The sequence below is a fragment of the Alligator sinensis genome, unplaced genomic scaffold, assembly GCF_000455745.1.
Source record: "Alligator sinensis unplaced genomic scaffold, ASM45574v1 scaffold573_1, whole genome shotgun sequence".
Classification (NCBI taxonomy): Eukaryota; Metazoa; Chordata; order Crocodylia; family Alligatoridae; genus Alligator; species Alligator sinensis.
In genome coordinates, this window is record NW_005841877.1 from 4,524,839 (window position 1) to 4,546,974 (window position 22,136).

Genomic DNA, 22,136 nt, shown 5'->3' on the forward strand with positions numbered 1-22,136 from the left:
GGACCTGAACCTGTTCAGCCTTCACAAGAGAAGGCTGAGGGGGGACCTGGTGACCATCTATAAACTCACTAGGGGGGACCAGAAGGGTTTGGGGGAGACCTTGTTTCCCCTAGCACACCCCAGGATAACAAGGAATAACAGCCACAAGTTGTTGGAGAGTAGGTTTAGATTAGACATCCGTAGGAACTACTTCACAGTTAGGGTGGCTAGGATCTGGGACCACTTCCAAGGGGAGTGGTGCTGGCTCCTACCCTGGGGGCCTTTAAGAAGCAGATCGATGCCTACCTGGCTGGGATCACTTGAGCCCAGTTTCCCTCCTGCCCAGGCAGGGGGTCGGACTTGAAGATCTACAAGGTCCCTTCCGACCCTACTTCTATGATTCTATGATGACAACATTTGTTGGCTGATTCCAACAAATGCAGTCATTGGACATTTTGTAAAATAAGATATAGGCACAGTTTGTCTTCAGTTTAAATGGGGGGCAGGAGGGCAGGGGGTAAATGCTATGTACTATCAGTTTCAAAATAAAAATTTAGAGAGCAATATCTGCCTCAAGTTACAACTACATTTCCATTGCAGAAGTGGTGTTAAATTCAACTGGCCCACAAGGCCAGATGAATAGTTCAAGGCTCCCTGTGGGCTGGATGAGAAGAGTAGGGATGTCATTTGGCTGCAGGGCAGAATATTTGGCAGTGGGGGGAGCAGCTTGCCACAGCTTCTGGAGCTGCGGCAATTATTGCCACTGCTGCTGCTCATCCTGCTGCCAAATTTCTGGTCCTGCCAGCCAGATGACATAGTTCTGCATTACAGCTTAGGGGAAAAAAATGCAACCCCCACATGTCCCCAGAGTGACACACCTCTGGCAAAGCCCTGTTTGCAGCTGACATCTATGACAGAAACATACTACAGAAAGAAGTCTCAGGTCACTCAGATTTGGAGGGCTGAACATGTGCGCTGATGAGAAAGGACAGGGAACTGGACGGGTTAAAGAGCAGTGCAAACACCTGCCTTCCATGCTCCCACCTACACTCTCTCTATAACCCCAAAGGGTACCCAGGAAAGAAAAAAAAATCAATCCATATAAGAGAGATTTATGGCTCATCTTCATATAAGGCTTGCGGTGCCCCAACTGTGCCAATATACTTAAACCACAAGGGACAATACACAGAGGCACAATAAATGCTCAATTGTTTTACAGTATTCAGCATTACATGTTGCCAGCCTGGTAAAATGTCAGCAGCATCTTACGCTGTAAAAAAGTAGACCACTTGAGAGCTGCAGGACTCCTGCTATCAACAGCCATAGAAGGGAAGAGACAAAAGGAGACAAGACTGAACATCAGGAGAGGATGGGCTGACCCCAAAGCTTTCTTGCTTCAGTGACTGATAAAGAGCAAGATTAATGACAATGACACAAAAGACAGTTTATACATCTTTAAAAAAAAAAAGAGTACTTAGCAGTCAGATTAAAGAACAGAAATTAGGGAGGAACAGAAAGTCACAGAACAAAGGTCTTAGTATTGACCAGAAGTACATATCCTCAGAGCAACATGATGTGCTTGGATCACTTCAGGACAAAGCCAGGAGCTCTTGAGTTTGATGCCAACAGAAAATGGCTGCTCACTAAGGCTGTGGACAAACCATGTATCTATCGTCTCCACCTTGCCTCCTAAAAAATCAGAAATGTAGCACTTGCCTCACAGGGATTAGCCAACATGTACACTTGCTCAGAGACACAGTGCCTACTTGTTATTAACTCCACACTTAGGAAAAAAGGAGCTTCTGTCAACTCTTTTGACAGTTACATTATAATTAATCTCAAGCTGAGTACTTACTTTTGACTTTCCAGCAGAATTACTAGACCACAGTTTCAGTGCAAAAATCAATATGGACAAGCAAGTCATCTAAGCTCAGCCTTCTAAATGCCTCAGTTAGGCCAACTGTTAGCTGTTTTTTACCAATGATTTTCTTATATGGTAAAAAAAAAAAAAAGAATCAATTTCAATCTATTTCTGCTTGAAAAATAAATATCATATTTATAAATAATAGATGCTGTTCCTCCCCAGTCTACATAGCCTGGGCCTTTAAACAGGCTATAGTAAACATGCTTGAGTAGAGTTTATGCTGGACAGCAGGTACAAAGCCAAATCCCACCTCCCATAGTCTAAGCCTAAAAGCCAAACTCTGGGGTTCTGTGTAGCTGCTTTTGGCCACACCACGTGCATGCTCTGAATCCAAAGGCAGCTACAAAAAGATTACCACATCTTAGTATCCACAGTGGACCAGCACCTATACCACTTTTCTCCCTACTGCCAAGAAAATGAGCATAGCTGAAAGTAAAGGGGAATGCCCCAGGGCTTTCCTATGTTTTCCATTCCCTGCTATATTGATTCCTTGAAGCCAAATGGCAACCTCTATAGACTGCTCTTTGTAACAGAGGACCATCCTGTCTGCTCCCTAACCCTCTGCTGAATAGGGCACCCTGCCATTATGGCTGTATGAATAAATGATTTTTGGTTTTGCAGGGAAAAGCCTGGTTCAGACCAAAACATATTATACATATAGAATATACTATATAGATCATTTCTGTGAGAAAACACAAAACTAAAAGTTATTCCATTGTGTGGACATTTAACGAAAACGAAGAATGACTGTCTGGAGGTAGGCCTTATCCACGAAAAGAAGATGAGGAGGTAGCGATGCTGCCTCCCCTCCTCTTCATCCAAAAGCCTCCATTGTTAGGGGTCTCACTCAGGATACACAGGTTCAACTCCCTCTTTTGCCTGAGGAAACCTAAACCTGTATCTTCTACCCCACAAGTGAGTTCCCTAATCAGACTATAGCCACTTGCTCTCCCTATAAGGCCCAATGAATATATTAAATGTAAGAGCATTGGTGGGGGGGAGTGAGAGAACCATCCCAGAATATCCTACAGGCTGGTAGTTCACAATAGCCACACAGCCTGTGGGAGGTACAGGTTTAAGTCTCCTTGAGCAAAGGAGGGATCTGAAAACCAGGCTTCACACCCTGAGTGAATGCCCTATTCAGTGGGCTACTAAGTAAACTTTACTGTAGAAATCCTCCTTGTTTTATGACCTGAAAAGTCTTCAGTCACATCTTTTCTACTAATGCAACCCATATCCATAAACAACATCTGGTCAAGCTGAAACTATGATTATCTGACAAACAAAGCTATCTACAGGAGCGGAGAACAAAACATAAGCACCACTGCCCCACTCTGCCTATTGTCACTCCTGCCTTTTTGTACTCCACAGCCATAGCAGAAAATCTTTACATCTGCCTGGAATGAACTCCTGTCGTGTTTTCAAACATGCCCTGATTCCCTCTAAGCTCCTAGTGACTTGTCAGGACCCAAATCTGATCTCAGAGGTTTTCACTGTATTTTAAAGTATCTTCATTACATACTGCTGTGATGCCCCTATGATCCCCAGAGACAGCCTGTCATCAAAAAATGAAAGTGTTGGTAAGAAAGGACTCTCTGTAGCCTCCCTCAAAAAGAACAAGTGTATTTGAATATATAGACTCTTTCCTACTGTAGAAGCTCTCCTACAGCCCAACTGCCTCAATAGCAGTAAGTCAAAGTCAACTACAGTAAGTAAGTAAGCTAAATTTACAGGACTGAGAAGACTTAACCAATTCCTAGATTGTCAGGAGTGGCAGAAAGGGAATACAACTGACATTAGAAAAACACTTAACTGGAAAGGCCAGTTGTTTCAAAGAGTTAAACAGGACCCACTGCTCCTCCCTCCCCAACACACACAAGGCAGGTTGCCTGAACCTGTAAGCCTCCTCACAGTTTTACTGTTTCAGGGTCCCTCCCCATAGTAATAGGGGAAAGAAGCAAAAAGCAGAAGAGGTCATAAAAGCAAAAAAGAGCAACTGATTAATTATCATATATATGAAGCAATGACAGATTAAAATACTAAATAAAATTAAAGCCACCTCTTTGTTTTAAAAAAAAGCCCCAGAGAAGTAGGACAAGAAAGCTTTAAGAAAGAGCTTTTATGCAATTCAATTGCTAGCCTATTCAGGACAGACAGTAATAATATACTGTGCATGTCTACCCTGTAACATTTACAGTATCTAGAAATGGTAACCCTAAATTTACTACTGTCACTCTACATACCTGACTTTAAAGAAAAACAAAACAAAAAGAAAGCAAAAACAAAAAGAAAAACTTTAATGCAGTGTTTGCACTGCAAAGTTTATATGGTATTTTATATAAAACCTGGCAGCACAATCTGATATTAAAGATTCTAAAAACATTATAACCTGGATATAGCATGTGCTAAACAGTTATAGTGAAGTTTACCCTCTTATCCAATGCATTTTTGGATCACCTATGGAATCCCCTACGCAAACCACAACTGAAGGACAACTAAAGGACAACTGAAGGCTGAGGTATGCCAGTGCTCCTGCTGAGACCAAAGCTGAAGATTCGTGGCTAGAGGGTCTTGTCCCTGCTCAAGGTCAGACTGATCGCCATATCTGAGGTCAGGAAGGAATTTTATCCCGTGGTCTGATTAGTATGAACTGTGGGGGGTTTTGCCTTCCTCTGCATGGCCCAATAGCTGGGATCTCTTCAGCATATATTGATAACAATTTATAGAAGCAGGACAGTGGCTATTGTGGTTCCTCTCCTTGACCTGTGGCAGGTTAGGTAGGGTGTTAGGTTTGTGTCTTATGTAGAGTTTAGGTTTCTATGAGATGGTTTGGATAGGAATGATCCTGCCTCAGACAGGGGATTGGATCACTAGATAACCTCTGGAGATCCCTACCAGCCCTGCTTCTCTATGATTCTGTGATTTTACCAAATTCAGCATCAGCCTTACCCAAGAAATCAAGAGACGCCAGCCTTGAGTAAGTCAGTTAATCAGGATCTACAACATAAAAGTAAAGAAGCTGATCTACTTTGTAAAATGTTATACACTTTACTTATAAAAAGCTCTATGCAAGACTGGAAGAAACAACTAAAAAATCAGTGGCTGTCTTTGGGTTCTCTCTTCATAGGGAGAACTAAAAACACTAATGCAAAGAGTTTGCTCTAATGTATGAAGTTTGGGAGAAGTGTCTTGCACATTACCAAAGATGCAGCTAATATAATTTCATATTGCTACCTTTCAGAGAGATGGGGAGAGTATGTCAACGATTTGGTCCACTACTAAGGCTTAGTATGTGCTCGTGCATGCGGAAATGTTCTTGTCAACAAACCCTGACAAGTTGAATTTACTCCTTGACTGAGTGAGTTTCTTAGCAATTCATCTTCACAACAACTAACAAACTGTCAGAAGTACAGAAAATAATTCTCTCTAAAAGCTTCCTCGTTGTGTTAAATAAAATTATAGCATTTTCTCTATAAAAACACAACAATCCAAAAATGTCTGTGTCTAGGATTAGTTAATAGAAAGATTTTTTTTTTCTTTAGAGAAAATCTTGGAAGTAAAATATACTCATTTCCTTTTCTTTGTCAGAAATATCTAGTTTACTTTGTTTTGCCAAACAAAACAGATTTAAAATTAGTTGTACATTTTTAGATACAGCTTCCTAGTAAGTGTTGAGCTACAGAAGTTCAGGGCCTATAAGAGATTTTTAAAAGAAATGAAAGTGGCTCCAACTAGGTCTACAGATGGACAGACACATTCTCCAACAGCTGAAACAAAACAACCTAAAGGGTTACCACCTCTGCAATATTCCATCTTAATTAAGGAGATGCTTTTATTAAATAGCTTGCAATTTTATAAATGTGTTCAACACCCAGACACAGACACCTATATATGTACATTTAGGAAATATTAGTGCACCAATCCTACAAAATGCCATTCTTCTCCTGCCTTTGCCTCAACATACACACCTCTAAGGTACTCCCCTTCTTTTACCTTTAATTTTAAAGAGGATAGAAATGGCAAGTCCAGATTCAGACTCACTCCTAAGAACTAACTACAATGAATCAAGAAGTCACAAAGAAGCACATAGGGTGAAGACTTTCATGTGTGCTTAAGGAACCTGGATGCACAGCTCCAAGTCTACAGTTCCAGCATCAGAACCAGATCTAGTTCTAACTGCTACAGCACTGACTAGATTTAAACTTGGCAGATTCTCCATGTGGTTCATGCTTAGTCACATGTCTGGTCCCCATTTAAAAACAACTCTGACTCGAGTTCAAATCTTGAGTTCTATCTTCCTTTGTCCTCATCTCCAGAAGGGGCCTCACAGGCTTTCAGGGCTGGATTTGACCCAGGCCCTTCAAATATCTGTTAAGAACATTAGGAAGTAGACAGATTAGTAGACATAGCGCTTGGCATGATAAAGCTGGCCCTCCCCATGAATGAAGCCACCAAGAATCCTGCCAAAACAAAATCTGGCACATGCTAGATACCTGTCCAACTGCTGGAAAGGCAGACAAGTATCCACTTCCTCCAAACTGAGGGGGTATATTTAGATTTAGCTTGGCCTGCCATCCTCCAGGTTGACAGCCAGCGCACATTTTTTTACATCCAGAAGTCATAGGATTTTTCTATGGGTTGACCAAGGCCTTCCCCTTCCAGTAAGACACCCTATCTATAAAGGAACTTAACTTTTGGTCCTTACACCTCAGCCATTTGAAGCCATGGCAATATGCTCTTTGATTTACCTTTGCACAGAAAAAGCCTTCTGGGTAGCAATAACTTTGGCAAGGAAGGTGGACGAAATCCATGCCCTTGCAGTAGATGCTTCCTGTACCGTCATTTTCCCAGACAGGAGGGGCTTAAATGATACCTTAAATTTTTACCCAAAGTGCTTGCCTAATTCCCCGTCAGCCAATAAAAGTTAGCAAGACAGCATTCTTTCCCAACTTCATTCTTCTCAAAAAGAGACATCTTTATATTTAAAAAAATGAGGGGGCTCCATTTTTACCCAGAGGCCTCTAAGAAAGTCTCCACAGCTATTTGTTTCCTTAGCGAGGGATCTAACAGCACAGCAAGATCAGCACAGAAGGTCAACCTAGATATCTGACTGTGTTATGGGACCATTATGATAGGACCATCACTTGTGTCAGGCTATATTCCATGCGAATCCAAAATCTCCACAGCATCCCTCTGAAGCAGTTTCAGAAGCAGAAGGTTTCAGAAGGCTGATGCTGAATTTGTGAGGGTTGTCTTCAGTTGCTATTTGCATAGGGGATTTTAAGACCCATCTCCAAGTAGGTGGGTGCTATTTTGGAGTTTTGTTCTCTAAGGATCATGTACATATGGACAATTACTCAAAAACATAGAAATGTTACTAGTAGCTGAAAGTCAACATGTGCTGTCCACATGCACATGCTCATTCTCTCCTCTTTCCTCTGAGCTGCATACAGTATAATATTGTGGCTGAGAGGAAACTGAAAAGCAGGAAGTATATACAACTCCTTTATACCTCTGGGACGGGCCACAATGAGTGCTTAAGGTACAGACACACTCACTATGAGGATGTGCATGTGCACCATACATCTCAAAGTTGTTCCATTTCATAAAAAAGAGAAGTTGTATATACTTCTGTCACAACCCAATTAAATTATGCCCATGCCACTAAGCAAGAGATACCATTCAAATCATCTTCATTTTGACGATTAAGGGTTAAAAAACTTCCCTGCCAAGAAATTCCTTGAAACAAAACGCTGGCGGAGAACTATAGATAATTGGTCAGCTGAAATAAAAAGCGAGGGAAAACTATATATAATTTGTCAAAAAATAAACATAAGCTCCTCACACGTAGCACACACGTAACAGGTAGAGAAACCTAACCCACTACCTTGTAACTTGAGGAGACAAAGAGCTGCTGCTTGCCAAAAAATTAAAGATTCCACATAACGGCCCATCATTGGGTGTCTATGTCAAACACCTCTGCCTATAAATAGTTTAACGGTTTCTGCCCAAGTCGGAGAACTCTGGGGATCTCACAGGAAACACCTGTGCTTGTCACCAGAGAGTTGGGAACTTGATCAATTCCCAATCAATCACCCCGTCAGCGTAAAATATTGACGTAGAAAGTCTTGCAAGCCCGACCGTTCGTTCCGGCGCCACGTCCATCATTATCCCGTTGTAACCTGACTGCGTGCATGTATTCAACTCTGTAACCGAAGCTATATGCGTGTACTCAACTCTGTAACCAAAGCTGTAACGGAACAAAGGCTCGCCTGCGTCATCATCACTATCTAGGCGACGTAAGTAAACAAACTCCTGTAACCTACACGTGTCTGTGCCTGGTTAATTCCACTCCATCCATCAATTACCCGCCTGCTGAGCTCTAAATCTAAACACTCCGGTGTGAGTCAGACAGCTGCCGGCGGCTGCTCTGATTCACGACAACTTCCAGGTGTTTAACCTAATCAGAGAACCTGGATTTGTGTATTGTCACAAGCAAACTTAGTGATCTCACTTCCCATAAATACAGAAAAAAACTAATAGCTGAGAATCCGAGATTGAGAGCCAAGCTTTCATATTTATTCACAAGTTACTACAGGAATACACATAAGCATGGAAAGCAAGGCTATGCGTATACCCACATATCATAGATGTGTAGACTGTGGGAAATTGATGTGTGCCATATCTGAGGTCATTTTTTGTAAGCACACATACAAACACAGAGGATACCAAACATAGACTCAATATATTACTAGCTGTATGTGCTGATTTTGCCAAAGTTGTAAATAAATAAAGTAATCATACAGGGGTTTTGGTGAGGGGGAGGGAAGAGGTGGGGAATATTTGTTTTGTTTTGTTTTTCTTGTTGCTTTTACATTTCTTTACTTTAAAGTCCTTTTATTCTCTTTTGGGGGGGGCATTGGGGCATAGGAAAACAGCAAATGTTGTCTAAAGAATTAAACCAGATGCTTTTAAAGAATCAGGTAAATTACTGCATTAGATTAGAACTGTATATTGTATTAGCTTCCTAAAGAAGCTTATATTCATATGGTATTGTAGAATACTTTGATGTTTAGCCAAAAGGGAGACATGCAACTCCATGTGAGTTTAGTGTTGAAATGTTTAGCTCTAAAAACCTGCTCAAACTCAAATTCTTCAGCAACCTTGGTGCTAAAGCCACTCTTCGTGATGCAGTTTACAATGACACAGGGTGGATCCTCATCCCATGCAACAAAAACATTTCTTGCAGCATCAAGAACACTCCATTTTTGCAGATCTGCTGCATTCCTGGAAGCCTCCCGCAGCAGATAACACACCAGTTATTTCCGTTATGCCATCTTAATGTGGTTTATTATTCCCTGATCTAGAAAAGAACATGTAATAACTCCATCTATGCAGACTAATGTTACAGTGTTATCTACATGGTATATTTTGAAGTAAACAAACAATTTTTCACGGGTTTATGGTCCAAAGGACCAGAAAACATCACTGAATTTAAAAATAGCCATTTTTCAAATTACCTGTATCATAAGACACACAAAAACCTATTCTTTTGGGTGGGGAGTGATAATAGTTTCAAAGTATCCAATACTTTGAACTATCTGATATTGAACTTATTAAGTTTTCCTGTGTTCTGCAAAACCTTATTTTTTTTCCTATGCAAAAAGCATGTGCATTTAATAAATTCCTTTAAAGCAAGGGCTACAAAGGGTTTTCAGCACTTTGGGAACACATGGCAGCGAAACTGCAAAGCAGAATAATCACCTGGATAGAGTTCCAATGGCATCGTGCATGAGCTACTAGAAAGACCAGTGGACTGGGAAAGACTAACCAGCCACTGTCTTGGGGCCTCACTAAGAACTAAGAAGCATGCCCAAGAGGCCAGACAAAGTCTCAGGATGTTTCTCAAAACAGCAAGTCTGGGAAGCCCAAAGGCTTGGTCCAAAAACAGTGTAAGTGACACACCACAAGGAGGAACCTCAGTCAGTAATGCAGTTCTCATAAGCAACAAAGAAGGGAAAAAAGCCACACCACACACAGAAGAGTATGCTATAGGTACAATGAAGCGATTGCATTGGTTTCCTCTCCCCACTAGCTTATCTTTAAAGGCATTGCTTAACAAGCACTATTTGATAAGAGGTATTTGTCACAACCCAAAGTTGTGGATTTTTTGATTGTGTGCGCTTCGGCACCGCTAAATTATGTTCCCGCCGAATTGGAGCTCTTTTGCACGACGGAGTGTTCTGTTGTTATGGAGAACCCGCGTGCAGAAAAGAGCTAGCTATTGGCTGGCTAGCCGTACAAAGGGCTTGGGTGGTTTCCGCCCAAGTTGGAGTTGGAGAGAAAGACGGAGAGAGACGGAGAGACGGATCTCTAAGCGCTGTGGGTCCTTTCGAACCCAGCATGTCTTTCTTAAGAAGGCGACAGAGGCTCCAATTGCCGAACCCCTGGAGCCTAGCAAACTCCGGGGCACCACTTACCGATGGCCTCTAGCCTCTCCCCGCCATCGATCGCAGCCCAGATGAATCCCTATCCTAGAACCCAGTTATTGACACCACGGAGTCTGAACCACTCCGAGGATCCTGGGAACGGAGTTTTAGAGTCCTCCAATGAGGAAGGAAGCGGAGCTGTACCTGGGAAACTGTCCAGCCTGCACCGCGACCATCTCCGGTGTAAGTAAATAATCTTTTCAATCAACCATTACGCCTCCGTGACTGATTCTAGCTCGAGCGTACTGCTCCACCCCGCGACTTTTCTCCGGCCCTGCATGCCCAGGCTGCCGGCCACAGCACACAGACGGGCCCGGCTCGCGCCCGGCGAGGGCGGGACCGGGAGTCGGCCCACACAGTATTAAAGCAGATTGTGTGTGACATAGGTGGATAAAATATATCATATGTTCCCACAGAATCAGAGACACAAAGATAAATACCTTTGATTCTGATATCTATTATATTATTTCTGATATAAAGTTCTGCAGGCAATGAATGAAAATATGGCCATCCCTTCCCATCTCACTTAGTCACAAACACTTTGGAATGGAATTGCCTTAGGAAGAAAGCTGATGCCACTAATGCCTTAGGAAGAAAGCTGATGCCACTAAAAATGTATGTTATATGGCTATATTTAAAATGTTTATTTGGAGCTCTATAAAAAAATAGGTTTTTAGTACATCTGTCTGCTGTATTTCCCCACAGCCCACACACCAAAGGTGTCTGTTTTCATATATATCACAACATTAATATAAAGGACACTGCTAGAATGGGTAAGGCACTCTGCAATGGATGCACAAGTGAGCATTCAAGCCTCACATCAGAACCCACACTGACAGCCAGCTGACCCAGCTGTAAATGTACAGTCCAGCTGGAGAGTCAAAGGAAGCTGGACACGATAGCTACAAAATTCTGTGCACCAAGCAGAGTTTCACTTAATTTTTAAGGTTCGACACGGGTGGGGGGAGGAGTGGGCATACCGTGGCAGTCGGGGGAGGGGAGGAGTAGGCCCAGGCCTGATACGGGGAGGGGAGGGGAGGGGAGGGGAGGAGGGGGGGAGCAAGGGACAGGTTGGCCCAGGCCCACTGCTTCCCGCCGCCACGGCCTGGCTTCTCCCCACCCTCGGGCCTGGTCCTCCCCTGCACCGGGCCCAGCCCTGCTCCTCCCCTCCCCCCACTGCTGCAAAATATTTTGTTTACTATAACATATGCCACCGTTTTCCAAATCAAGGACCATGTTCTATCCAACACATGCACAGCTACCAGCTTCTTTAACAGCTATGTCTAAAGGCCAAAACCATGTTCCAAACACATTTAAGATGGAACATTTTTCCATTAAGGAATATTAGAGCTCTGAACAGATTATGGGGACAGCTGGTTAGTACTGAAGTGGGGGGGGGGGGGGAGAATATGGGGCTGGAGTGGAGACAGCTGGAAAAAAAATTCTAAATCTAAATATACACCATGGCCCCATCTACATGTTGTTATAGGTATCATGCAATTAACTGGTTAATTGCACAATTAACTTAAGACCAGCTACACATGCAAAGAAGCTATCACATACCAAATGTGTATTAACTTAATAGCTAGTTGCTATTGAGTTTAATTTGCAGTGTAGTAGGGACTCTCCTACGGCTGGGAGCCACATCAGCTGAAGAGGCTCCCAGTAGCAGGTATGTATCACGCCCAGCTGGGGATGGGAGTCCCACAACTGAGGGGACTCTTAGCCCCAGCAGCTGCCAACTCTGGGTCCCAGCAGCATGTGGAGTCCCACAGCTGTGGACACTGGGTGGTGGGACCCAGATGGGTCCCATTAGCTGGGGTGGTATTTCTGCCACAGAGTTGTTTGAAACCCCAGGCCAGGGGGATCGTGGCTGCCATGATCCCCCAGGCCCAGGGATTTCACATACCCTTAAGCCCAGGAGACTCTGGCAGCCATGATCCCCCAGGCCCAAGGGGTGGGTTTCACACACCCCTGAGCCTGGGAGATCGTGGCAGCTGCAATCCCCCACCCTTGAGGGTATGTGGGGTGCCCCCATGGCTGGGAGCTCATCAACTGACGGGGCTCCCAGCCACAGGAGCTTGCTTGTTGCTGGTACAGGGGGAGCCCAGGATCAGGCTCCCCCTGCACTGGCAACAAGACATGATGGGATCTAATGCATGATCCCACAATCACACCTCCTGCCATGCATGTGTGGCTTGGCAGGAGACCGATTGTATAGACTGTGCATTAGATCCCATTGCACCTTTAACAGCAGATGCATGACAAATAGAACCAAGGAGGTGACACGTCCCCTCTATGCAGCATTGGTCAGACTGCAATTGGAGTACTGTGTCCAGTTCTGGACGCCATACTTCAAAAAGGATGTTGATAGACTTGAGAGGATCCAGAGGAGAGCCACTCATATGATAAGGGGCTTACAGGACAAGCCCTATGAGGAGAGACTGAGGGACCTGGACCTCTTCAGCCTCCACAAGAGAAGGCTGAGAGGTGATCTTATGGCCGCCTGCAAATTCATTAGGGGGATGCAGCAAGGGATTGGAGATGTTCTATTCACCAGGGCACATCTTGGGGTAACAAGGAACAATGGTCACAAACTGACAGAGAGCAGATTTAAGTTAGATATCAGGAAAAACTTCTTCACGGTAAGGGTGGCCAAAATTTGGAATGGGCTTCCAAGGGAGGTGGTGCTCTCCCCTACCTTTGGGAGTCTTTAAGGGAAGGCTGGATAGGCATCTGGCTGGGGTCATCTGACCCCAGCACTCTTTTCTGCTGAGGCAGGGGGTCGGACTCGATGATCTGTTGAGGCCTTTCTGACCCTAGCATCTATGAACCTATGTAGAGGGGGGCCTAACAAACATAATTCACTTCATCCCAACTTCACCAAAAAGCTACTTTTGTAAAAAAAAGTTTATTGCATACACACACACAAAAATCATATTAAGAGATTTGCAGGGAGCCCAAGTCATGTTAATAACAGGAATTATTCTGGAACATGCTTTCAAATGTCCATCCTTACTATTATAGAGGGTCACAGAGAGATGTCAGTCTGACAAAAAAAAATTTAGTTTTCTGATTCTCTCCCCTTTACTTTGTTTTAGTAAGCATTTATTATATTTAAATAAATATTGTTTAGTGGAGTTTGAACTAAAGTATTCCTCTTGCCTGTCTTACATATTTTACATAGATTATTTGGAGTTTTGTTACATTTCTTTTACATTTAAAAGTTATTTAGTTTTAATTCAAGTCTTTCTCCATTCAGAAAGTAGTTTCGTGCTTCACTCTTCACTGTGAATTGAAATAATCTGCCCTTGCCCCACTGCATCGTATTTCATTTTCTCCAAAACAACCAGTTCAAAGGGGAACACATTTAGTTACCTAAATTCTATTACAAGCACAAAGCTTAAGACAATATCTTTTGTGTTCACTGGCATCATGTCCTTTCGGTATTATAATGAATAATTCATGTGGGTTTGGAAAAGACAGAAATGCCAGTGCCTGAACAACTGCTCTGCAGGTTCACTATATCTCTTCATTCAGTGGAAGTGTGCCACATAACCATAACCAACCAATCAAATCATCATTATATTTAAGGATTTCATATACATAACAATAGCCTCCAATACAATACATGTGGTTTGCAGACTTACCTGCCTTCATTTACTTTTGCTTTGTCTCCTTGGCATGGGAAGTTTTCAATGTAACCTAGACTGCAGTTGATTTGTGTCCAATCAGGTTGGCATACAGCCAGGAAGTGAGGCCGCAATCTACCAATGGAATACTTGGCAATGTCCGTCAGTGATTGGCTAGCAGCCGCACCAAAAATGAATGTCCCAATGGCTTTGTAAATAGTGGCTATGTAGTTATTTCTGACAAACGAATTTGAGTGCAAATGGTTATAATAGACAGACAGGGCTTCTCCTATGATTATCTGAAAAACAGAGATAGATACCAGTTACAAGAGAGAAACATATCTATATCCCCTTGAAAGAAAGGCATTAGTAGTTATCAAAAATCTTAGCTTTGTCAATACATGTATAGTTTCAAATTGTAACATTGCACCGATAAAGATTTTTTGGGCTGATACCGATTGTTGACCAGCCATATTGGCCAATATTGATCTGATTGCCAATATGCAGCCCAGAAGCTTGGAGAGCAGTGTCCAGCTGGTAAGTCTGTTGTGGGGAAGAGGGGAAGGGGCAGAGGAGGCAAATTGAGGCCCCCATGGTGAAGGAAGGAGTGGGGCTGCAGCAGGAGCTAGGCTGGGGCTGCACTCAGATGGGCAGTGGTGACACTAAGAGAGGGGCTATGGGTGGGTTACAGCCACCCAAAAACTCACTATAGCCTCCACTCCCAGTGCCACTATCATTCGACCCAGCCCTCCCCACCCTGTGACAGGAAGAGCCCGGCACAGCCTCTGGCCCCAGCCCACAGTGGAAACCTGCCCTTGCCCCACACACAGATCCGGGGGGGACACCCTGCCATGCCTCCACCAGGGGTGTGTGCTGCAGCAGGAGCCAACCCCACTCAGCTCCATCCTGTGCCACACCCTGGCTAGGCAGTGACTACCCATGCCCCAGCCCCACACCCTCCCTCACTGCAGGGCCTCAATCTGCCTCCCTTACACTCCTTCCCTCCCCCATGCCCCTTCTCCCCTGACAGACTTCCTGGATGGATGCTGCTCTCCAAGTTGCCAGGCTGCATTCCTGGCTATGTGCATGTTGTGGCTGCACGCATGCACACAGCATTTAAATCGCCAACATTATTGGCCATATCAGCCAATAAAAGCCAATTGCCAATAATGTCAATTTTCCTTTTACCAGTGCTGATACGATATGGACCAATGTATCAGTGCACCTCTAATTGTATTATTAAGATATGGAAATAAGCAAATTTTTCTGGAATTTACTCAGAAGAAACAATTTCCAACAGTGGAGCCAACATAATTTTAAGAAGCTTACATGTAAATAATTTTCTTATTCTGTCTTACATTAACTTATAAAAAGTGGCAGTGTTAACAGAGGCTCTAAAAAGGACTTTAGTTTCCAAAAAGAATAAAAACATTTCCCACACTGCTGTACAGGACACATTAGTGGCACATGTTATTCTACATCATGTTTCCACTCATAACCTTTTTCTAAGCATAAATTAATCAGCTGTGCCAAAAGTGTGGTGACTTCGGGGAAGTCAAGAGCTTAATTGGAGGGGCTGAACCTAAATACTCAATACAGGGGAGCTAAAAAGCAAGCTCTTTGAACCCCCTATTACTTAGTTAAATGGAATCTCTAGGGGGTGAAAAAGGCTTCCTTCAGGAAATTAAGTCTTACTAAAACAATAATGGCTCTAAAAGGAACAAGGGAGTCTGCCTAATATTCATTCTGTCCAATACAATGCAGAGCACAAAAAAGCTCAAAGATTAATTATTTTCTCACATGCTCAGAAAGCCAGCAGACTTTGTTTGCCTTCCCCTCAATTCAGTCTCTTGTGGAAAGTGTTTTATTATAAAAATATAAAATTTTAATTTAGTCTTTATGAAAAGATACTATGCAAAGAGAAGCACAAGTGCTGGAGCTGAACCACAAGATAGCCTACCAGAAAGCCATGAAAAGACACTAGACCGGGGGTCAGCAACCCCCAGCATGCGTGCCAAGCATGGCACGCAAGTCCATTTTGCTCAGCACTCCAGGGCCAGCCCTGTCTCTGGGTAGCTGCTGGAGCCCAGGCTGCTCCCAGCAGGGCTTGCAGGGTCCCAGCTGCCTGCTGTCTGCCCCAAAGTGCACGTGCAGTCGCCGCCAGCATGGAGCTGATGCTGGAGCTGTGGAGCCCAGCACAGCTGTTTGCAGCCTGCCTGCTGCTTGCTGCAGCTGCCCAGAGCCCAGGCTGGCTACAAACAGCTGCGCTGCGCTCTGGAGCCCAGTCACCAGCTCTGTGCCTAGAGCAGAGGAGAGACCAGGGTTGCAATGCCTCAGGCCCCTGCCTCACCACCTGCTCTGATGAACGGGTGCATGCGCTGGTATGGAGCTGATGCTGGGGCTCCAGAGCCTGGCACAGCTGTTTGGAGCCTCCTGGCTGCAGCTGGCCCCAGCTCTGGGTAGCTGCTGCCAGCCACAGAGCCCGGGCTGGGGGGGCAAGGGCAGCAGGGCTGGGCGGCAGGGGCTTTGGATGGGGAGGCAAGGGACACATGCAAGGCATCCTGCCATGTATCCCCTGCCCTCATTTTGTTTTTCTGGCATGCTGGCACCTTCCAAGGTAGGCATTGTGGGGGTTTTTGGCACTCCGACCAAAAAACGTTGCCTACCCCTGCACTAGACACATCCCACCAAGCTGTTCAGAATTCATGAGACACCTTTTTCTTCGATGCTAAAATAGAAAACACTAAGAATGATTTAAAGTAGTGTGAATAATGCTAATTGAAAAAAAAAGTATATTCTGAAAGACTATGAAAAAGCAGAGCCCAAGAGCTCAATTTGTTATTTACCCCTCTGCAAATTCATTGTATAATGCTGCCATTCTGATTTTCATGTAAATTGCAAGTGTGACATATTACTTCTAGACCTGAAGTCTTGTAACTTAACTTCCATGAGACAGAAGGGGATTTTAAGCTATGCCTGTATATGGGCTGTCTTCCCAAGATATTCCACTTCTATGAGTTAGTAACTTGTACACGGTTCTAGCTATTCTTTGAAGTTAGATATAGGCTTACATATATTCCTAAATCTGTGCATTAATAAAAGGCTGCTTAAAGGCTTGATCCACTGCTCACTGAAGCCAACAAGAGTATTTCCCTCTGAAGATAATGGGACAGTAAATAACAGTGTAAATAAGAAATCTGGCTCTGAATAAAACGGAAAGGGAAGATCCCATAGGGACAAAAGAGCATGAAGTAGTAGGTATGCTATATAGAAGCAAACAAAAAAGGTAAGTGACAATTATTTGTAGTGATAAGATAACTAGGAAGGGCTACAGTATTAAAATTTACTTTTGTCTAGTAAAAACCTGTAGCTACTTTGCTCTGTTTTAGGATTTCAAGTTCTAGTCTCTGTGCCACTAAAATCCATTAAAATCAAGGAGCTATTCTTCTTTGCACAGTCAAATGGAAGTAGAGTTTTACACAGGGTTCTGAAGGTTTCGGTAACTGTTTTTTGCAAGTTGCATATAAAGAGATTTCCAAGTAGTTAGTAGGCCTGACCTTCTATGAGCATTGGTTATCAGAGGCACCTTACATTTTTCAAGCAAACACGTTATCTTATTATAGACATTGTGGCCATGATTTTGATGTCATCCTGTTGATAAATTACAACTTCACTGAAGTTGGTGGAACTTTTTTGCTGGAAAAGAGAGATCATAACCAGGCACTGTTTTCCAGGTTTAGTTATTTCCTAAAACATTCAGGAAGAGAAATTAATAGACCAAAAAAGACACCAACATTTGTTCTGACCATTACAGTGCTTCCTTCTGCCAACAGTACCTAAATTCAGGTTCCACTCCTCAATAATTAGTAACAATAAAAAGAAATGTGCCTTTATTCAGCAAGACTTTGATTAATTTCTGATTCACCTTGTGGTGATAACACTTGCTATTTTACAAACTTGCCAGTTTATTAGTATAGTGTTCAACCCTCTTTGTGTTCAAGTAAACACCATAAGTGTGTGCTGTTTTTTAAGGGTTTGGGTTGTAGCCGTGTTGGTCTAAGGACATAGGCAGACAAGGTTCCTTGGGTGAATTTGATATCTTTTATTAGACCAACCCAAATGGTTGGAGAATAGTTATTAAGCAAGCTTTCGGGTTCAAAAACCCTTCGTCAGGCTAAGGAAGCTTCAGCAGTTGGTGTGTGCTCTTCCAGGAAGCCTGAAGCTTCCTTAGCCTGACGAAGGGTTTTTGAACCTGAAAGCTTGCTTAATAACTATTCTCCAACCATTTGGGTTGGTCTAATAAAAGATATCAAATTCACCCAAGGAACCTTGTCTGCTATTTTTTAATGCTTTATCAATAGCAAAAAGGATTTCTTACCAAGGGTCCAATCCTGAAAAAGCAAAACATACATCCTTAACTTTAAGCAGAAAATAGCCTCATGCATAAAACGTGCTATTTGAGCTTGCCATGATCCAAGGCAGGGGTGGGCAATTATTTTGGGTGGAGGCCACTTTAGGAAACTTGGTGAACTGTTGGAGGCTGGGCAAGGGGGGTGGGGGGTGCTGCCTAGCTCACCTAGGACAGCACAGCAAAAGAACAATCAAGCCTATCTGGCCCAGGCCTGCCTGCCCTGCGCACACTGCCAGGGGCACCAGACAGAGCAGGCAGACGGGGTCTCCATGGAGACCAGTAAGAACCCCTGTGGGCAGGGCACACTCAGGTGGAGTGGGGGGCAGGAGCGGGATGGGTGGGTGGGTGGGGCAGGGGCCAGGATTGCAGGGTGGTGACAGTGTGGGGCCGGGGCCCAGGGCAAAGCCATGATCTGCTCCCTGCATGGCAGGACCATGTAAGGAGTAGAGCCCAGCCCTGCAGTGTGACTGCGCTGTGACCCTTGCTTCGGACCCCACCTGTCTGTCCTGTTCCTGAACTCCGTTCCCCACTCACCCACAGCTGAGCACACCCTGCCTGGGTGTCCCAGGGCTGGTCTCATTGGAAACCCTGCTTGCCCGCCTGCCCGCTCCATCTGGCACCCCCAAAAGTGCATGTGGGGCAGATGGGCCAGGGTGCCTGGGCAGCGGGGCTGGGGCTGGCAGTGGTGGAGACACTAGCAATGGCATGTGGAAGGAGGGGACTGCTGGGAATTGGAGTCCCACCGCTGCGCTGCACTGCCCCCATCCTGCCACGCCTGGGGGCAGCGGGACCAGAAGCATACACCACAGTCTGGGCTGCCTCCCATGCCTGGGCCAGGCTGGATAGAGTACCTTGGCAGGCCAGATCCAGTTCATGGGCCATATTTTGCCCACCCCTGGTCTAAGGTAAAGAGGCACTAGGCTATTGTTTTAATAGCAATTATGTTATAAAAGTGGCAGAGCTTTAGGATGAAGTCTTTAAACTCCAGTTAAACCACAAATTGAATTGTATGCCCATGTTATGCAGGAGCCTAAGCCAGATCATCATGTCTCCTTTTGGGGTTATTAGGCTTAAGAAAAAAAAAGGCTGATAGTGCTAACTTTCTTGATTTTAATTTATAGAGCGTCATTTAAATAATTTCTTGAAGGCAACTGTGCTACATAAAAGAACAAAGAATAAAACCCCAAAATGTGCCATCACAGGTATTATGGACACACCACTTAATCTATAAAAGACACTTGGAGCAAGGATCGTGCAATTCTAAAACTGTTAAAAGTCTTGTGTATTTCATGGGAAAATACATAATCCCTGAGAATACTGAGTGACAATGACTGCAAAGCACTGCGTCTCAGGGCAAATTTTATCTTGAGCTCAAAAGGAGCCACAATAAAAACAAACTTTTCAAAAACTCCTTCTCTTTCATATTTGTAAAACAGTAAATTAGCTATCATTAGTGATCATCTCTGGCTGATGGCCAATGTTCCACTCTTTTTAAAGGGAATGTACTGCTTGTTTCCCCACACTGAAGTATTGCTTACCACTGGATAATAAAAACAAATAAGCTCAGACTTAAAATGTTATTATTATATTACAATCCTATAGCAGCATACTTGCACAGCAAGAATAACTCCTATATAGAAACTCAGGACGCTACTTTCTGGTTTAAATGGACCTATTTTTTTACTGCAAAAGCAGAGAGGGGGCGTGGGGGGGATAGCTCTGCCATGCCAAATACTAAGTCAGTGGCCACTAAGTCAGTAATCAAAACATATACCACCATCACTGATATACAGTTATTATTCTTTGGTTCAAATCAAGAGAATTCTCTAATTCTCCTTGCCAGACCATCTGTTCTGTTACCCTAATGTCACCTGGTCTAGGGACATTATGAGTTTTCATTTTTTCTTCTTTTTTTTTTTTTTAAACAACAAATCAGGTTCCCCCTCCTCCCCACACCCAACCACCAAATTATACGTAAGGAAGAAAAGTAGGTTTGAACTTACAACAATTATATCGAGAGGAACAATTATTCCTGCTAACAACTGATAAGAAATGGTGTCCTCTTTGATAGGATACTGGATGGATTCATCATTACAGAAAACGCCTCTCTGGAAGGGGGTATGCCTCGAAGTGAGAATTGCAAAAGGTAAGCCAGCTAGCAAAAGGAATAAAAATTATTACAAAGGAATATTTATAAGTTTCTCTTACATACATACACTATCCCCAAGCTTTTTCTGGGAAAGAGAAATAAGATGCAAAAGAGAGGAGCAAACATGCAGCAAGTCAGATTACAGCTTTGCTTTCACACAGGCTGCTTTTTAGAGGTTCTTGGTTGAAAAGATTGTCAGAGACACAGGCATAAACGGGCGCGTCCAGACGAGCGCACACGTGCCTCTTGCAGCGATTCAACCTCCTTTGAGACGCTGCAAGAGCCACATGCAGGAACAAAAAATGTTCCCTGCACTGCAGATTTGCAGCCAGGGGCAAAATTAGACCCACCGGGGTAAAAAAAAAAACCCCAGGAGAAAAAAAAAGGGTCAACCAGAGGCTTGGTCCTCCACAGAGATGCTCTGGTCGCCAGCCAGAGCATCTATATGGCTGGCCCTTGCCCCGGTGCTGAAGCACACTGCCTGCCTGTGTGGGGCAGGCAGCAGTGCAAGCTGCAGGGACCTGGACCCGACTTCATGCCAGGTAAGTAGAGGGTTGGGTGGCTGGTGGGGGGGGGGCCTCCCTGGCCCCAGGCCCTGTTTGTTCCCCCCTTCCTCCCACCCCAGCACCCCCACACTCACCAGCAGTAGCAGCAGCAGTCAGGGCCACTCGGGGCTTCATGGCACAGCCCCCCCTGCACAGGGGACAGCAGGGCTTGGCCCCAGCTGCCTGGCACCCGTGATGCCTCATCACGCGGGTGCGGCCCGGCTTGGCAGGGCAACACACACTGTCTTAGAGCTCTGGCCGCTCACGCTGAGCTGCACCAAGCCCTGGGTGACAGCTGCAGCACCCCCGAGCTGCCAGACAGCACGGGGCGCCCTGCCAAGCTGGGCCACACCTGCACAATGTAGCAGCTGCAGCGCAGATGCCAGGCGGCCAGGGCCAAGCCCTGCTGCCCCCAGCCACACAGGGGGGCTGAGCGGCCCTAATCACCACCGCTGCTGCTGGTAAGCTGTGGGCAGTACAGGAGGCTGGAGCCAGGTGGGGGAGCGATGTGGGGGCAGGAGCCAAGAGGGGGAGTGATCAGAAGGCTGGAGCTGACCAGGGGAATCCCTGAATTGTCTCCAGCCTCCTGATCGCTCCCCTGCTTGTCTCCAGCCTCCGGAGGACTGGAGACGGAGCTGGAGAACGAGCAGGGAGCTGGAGATGAGCAGGAGGCTGAAGACAAACCCCTGAAGATGAGCAGGGAACATCTGCAGCTCATCTCCAGCTTCCTGCTCGTTCCCCTGCTTGTCTCCAGCCTCCAAGACTGGAGACAAGCAGGAGGCTGGAGATGAGCCCCTGGAGATGAGCTAGAGACTTCCCCTGCTTTCTCCAGCCTCCTGCTCATTCTCCTGTTCATCTCCAGCCTTCCGAGAGTGGAGACCAGCAGGAGAATGAGCAGGGGTCTGGAGATGAGCAGGAGAACAAGCAAGGGGCTGGAGACCAGCGGGGTGGGGGGGGCTGGGACCCTGCAAGCAGGGCAGTCCATGTGCTGTGGGAGGGGGGCTCTC

The 22,136-nt window shown here is 44.8% G+C and overlaps 1 protein-coding gene across 1 annotated transcript in view; it reads right to left on the reverse strand.

The window, feature by feature from the left end:
• PLPP1 (phospholipid phosphatase 1) overlaps positions 1–22,136 on the reverse strand; it is a 123,637-nt gene that overhangs the window by 43,890 nt on the left and 57,611 nt on the right. The window contains exons 3-4 of the mRNA XM_006017304.3: positions 20,439–20,590; positions 14,043–14,323 (exon numbers count right to left, since the gene is read on the reverse strand). Coding sequence (XP_006017366.1) covers positions 14,043–14,323; positions 20,439–20,590 — 433 coding nt within the window. The remainder of the gene's footprint in view (positions 1–14,042; positions 14,324–20,438; positions 20,591–22,136) is intronic.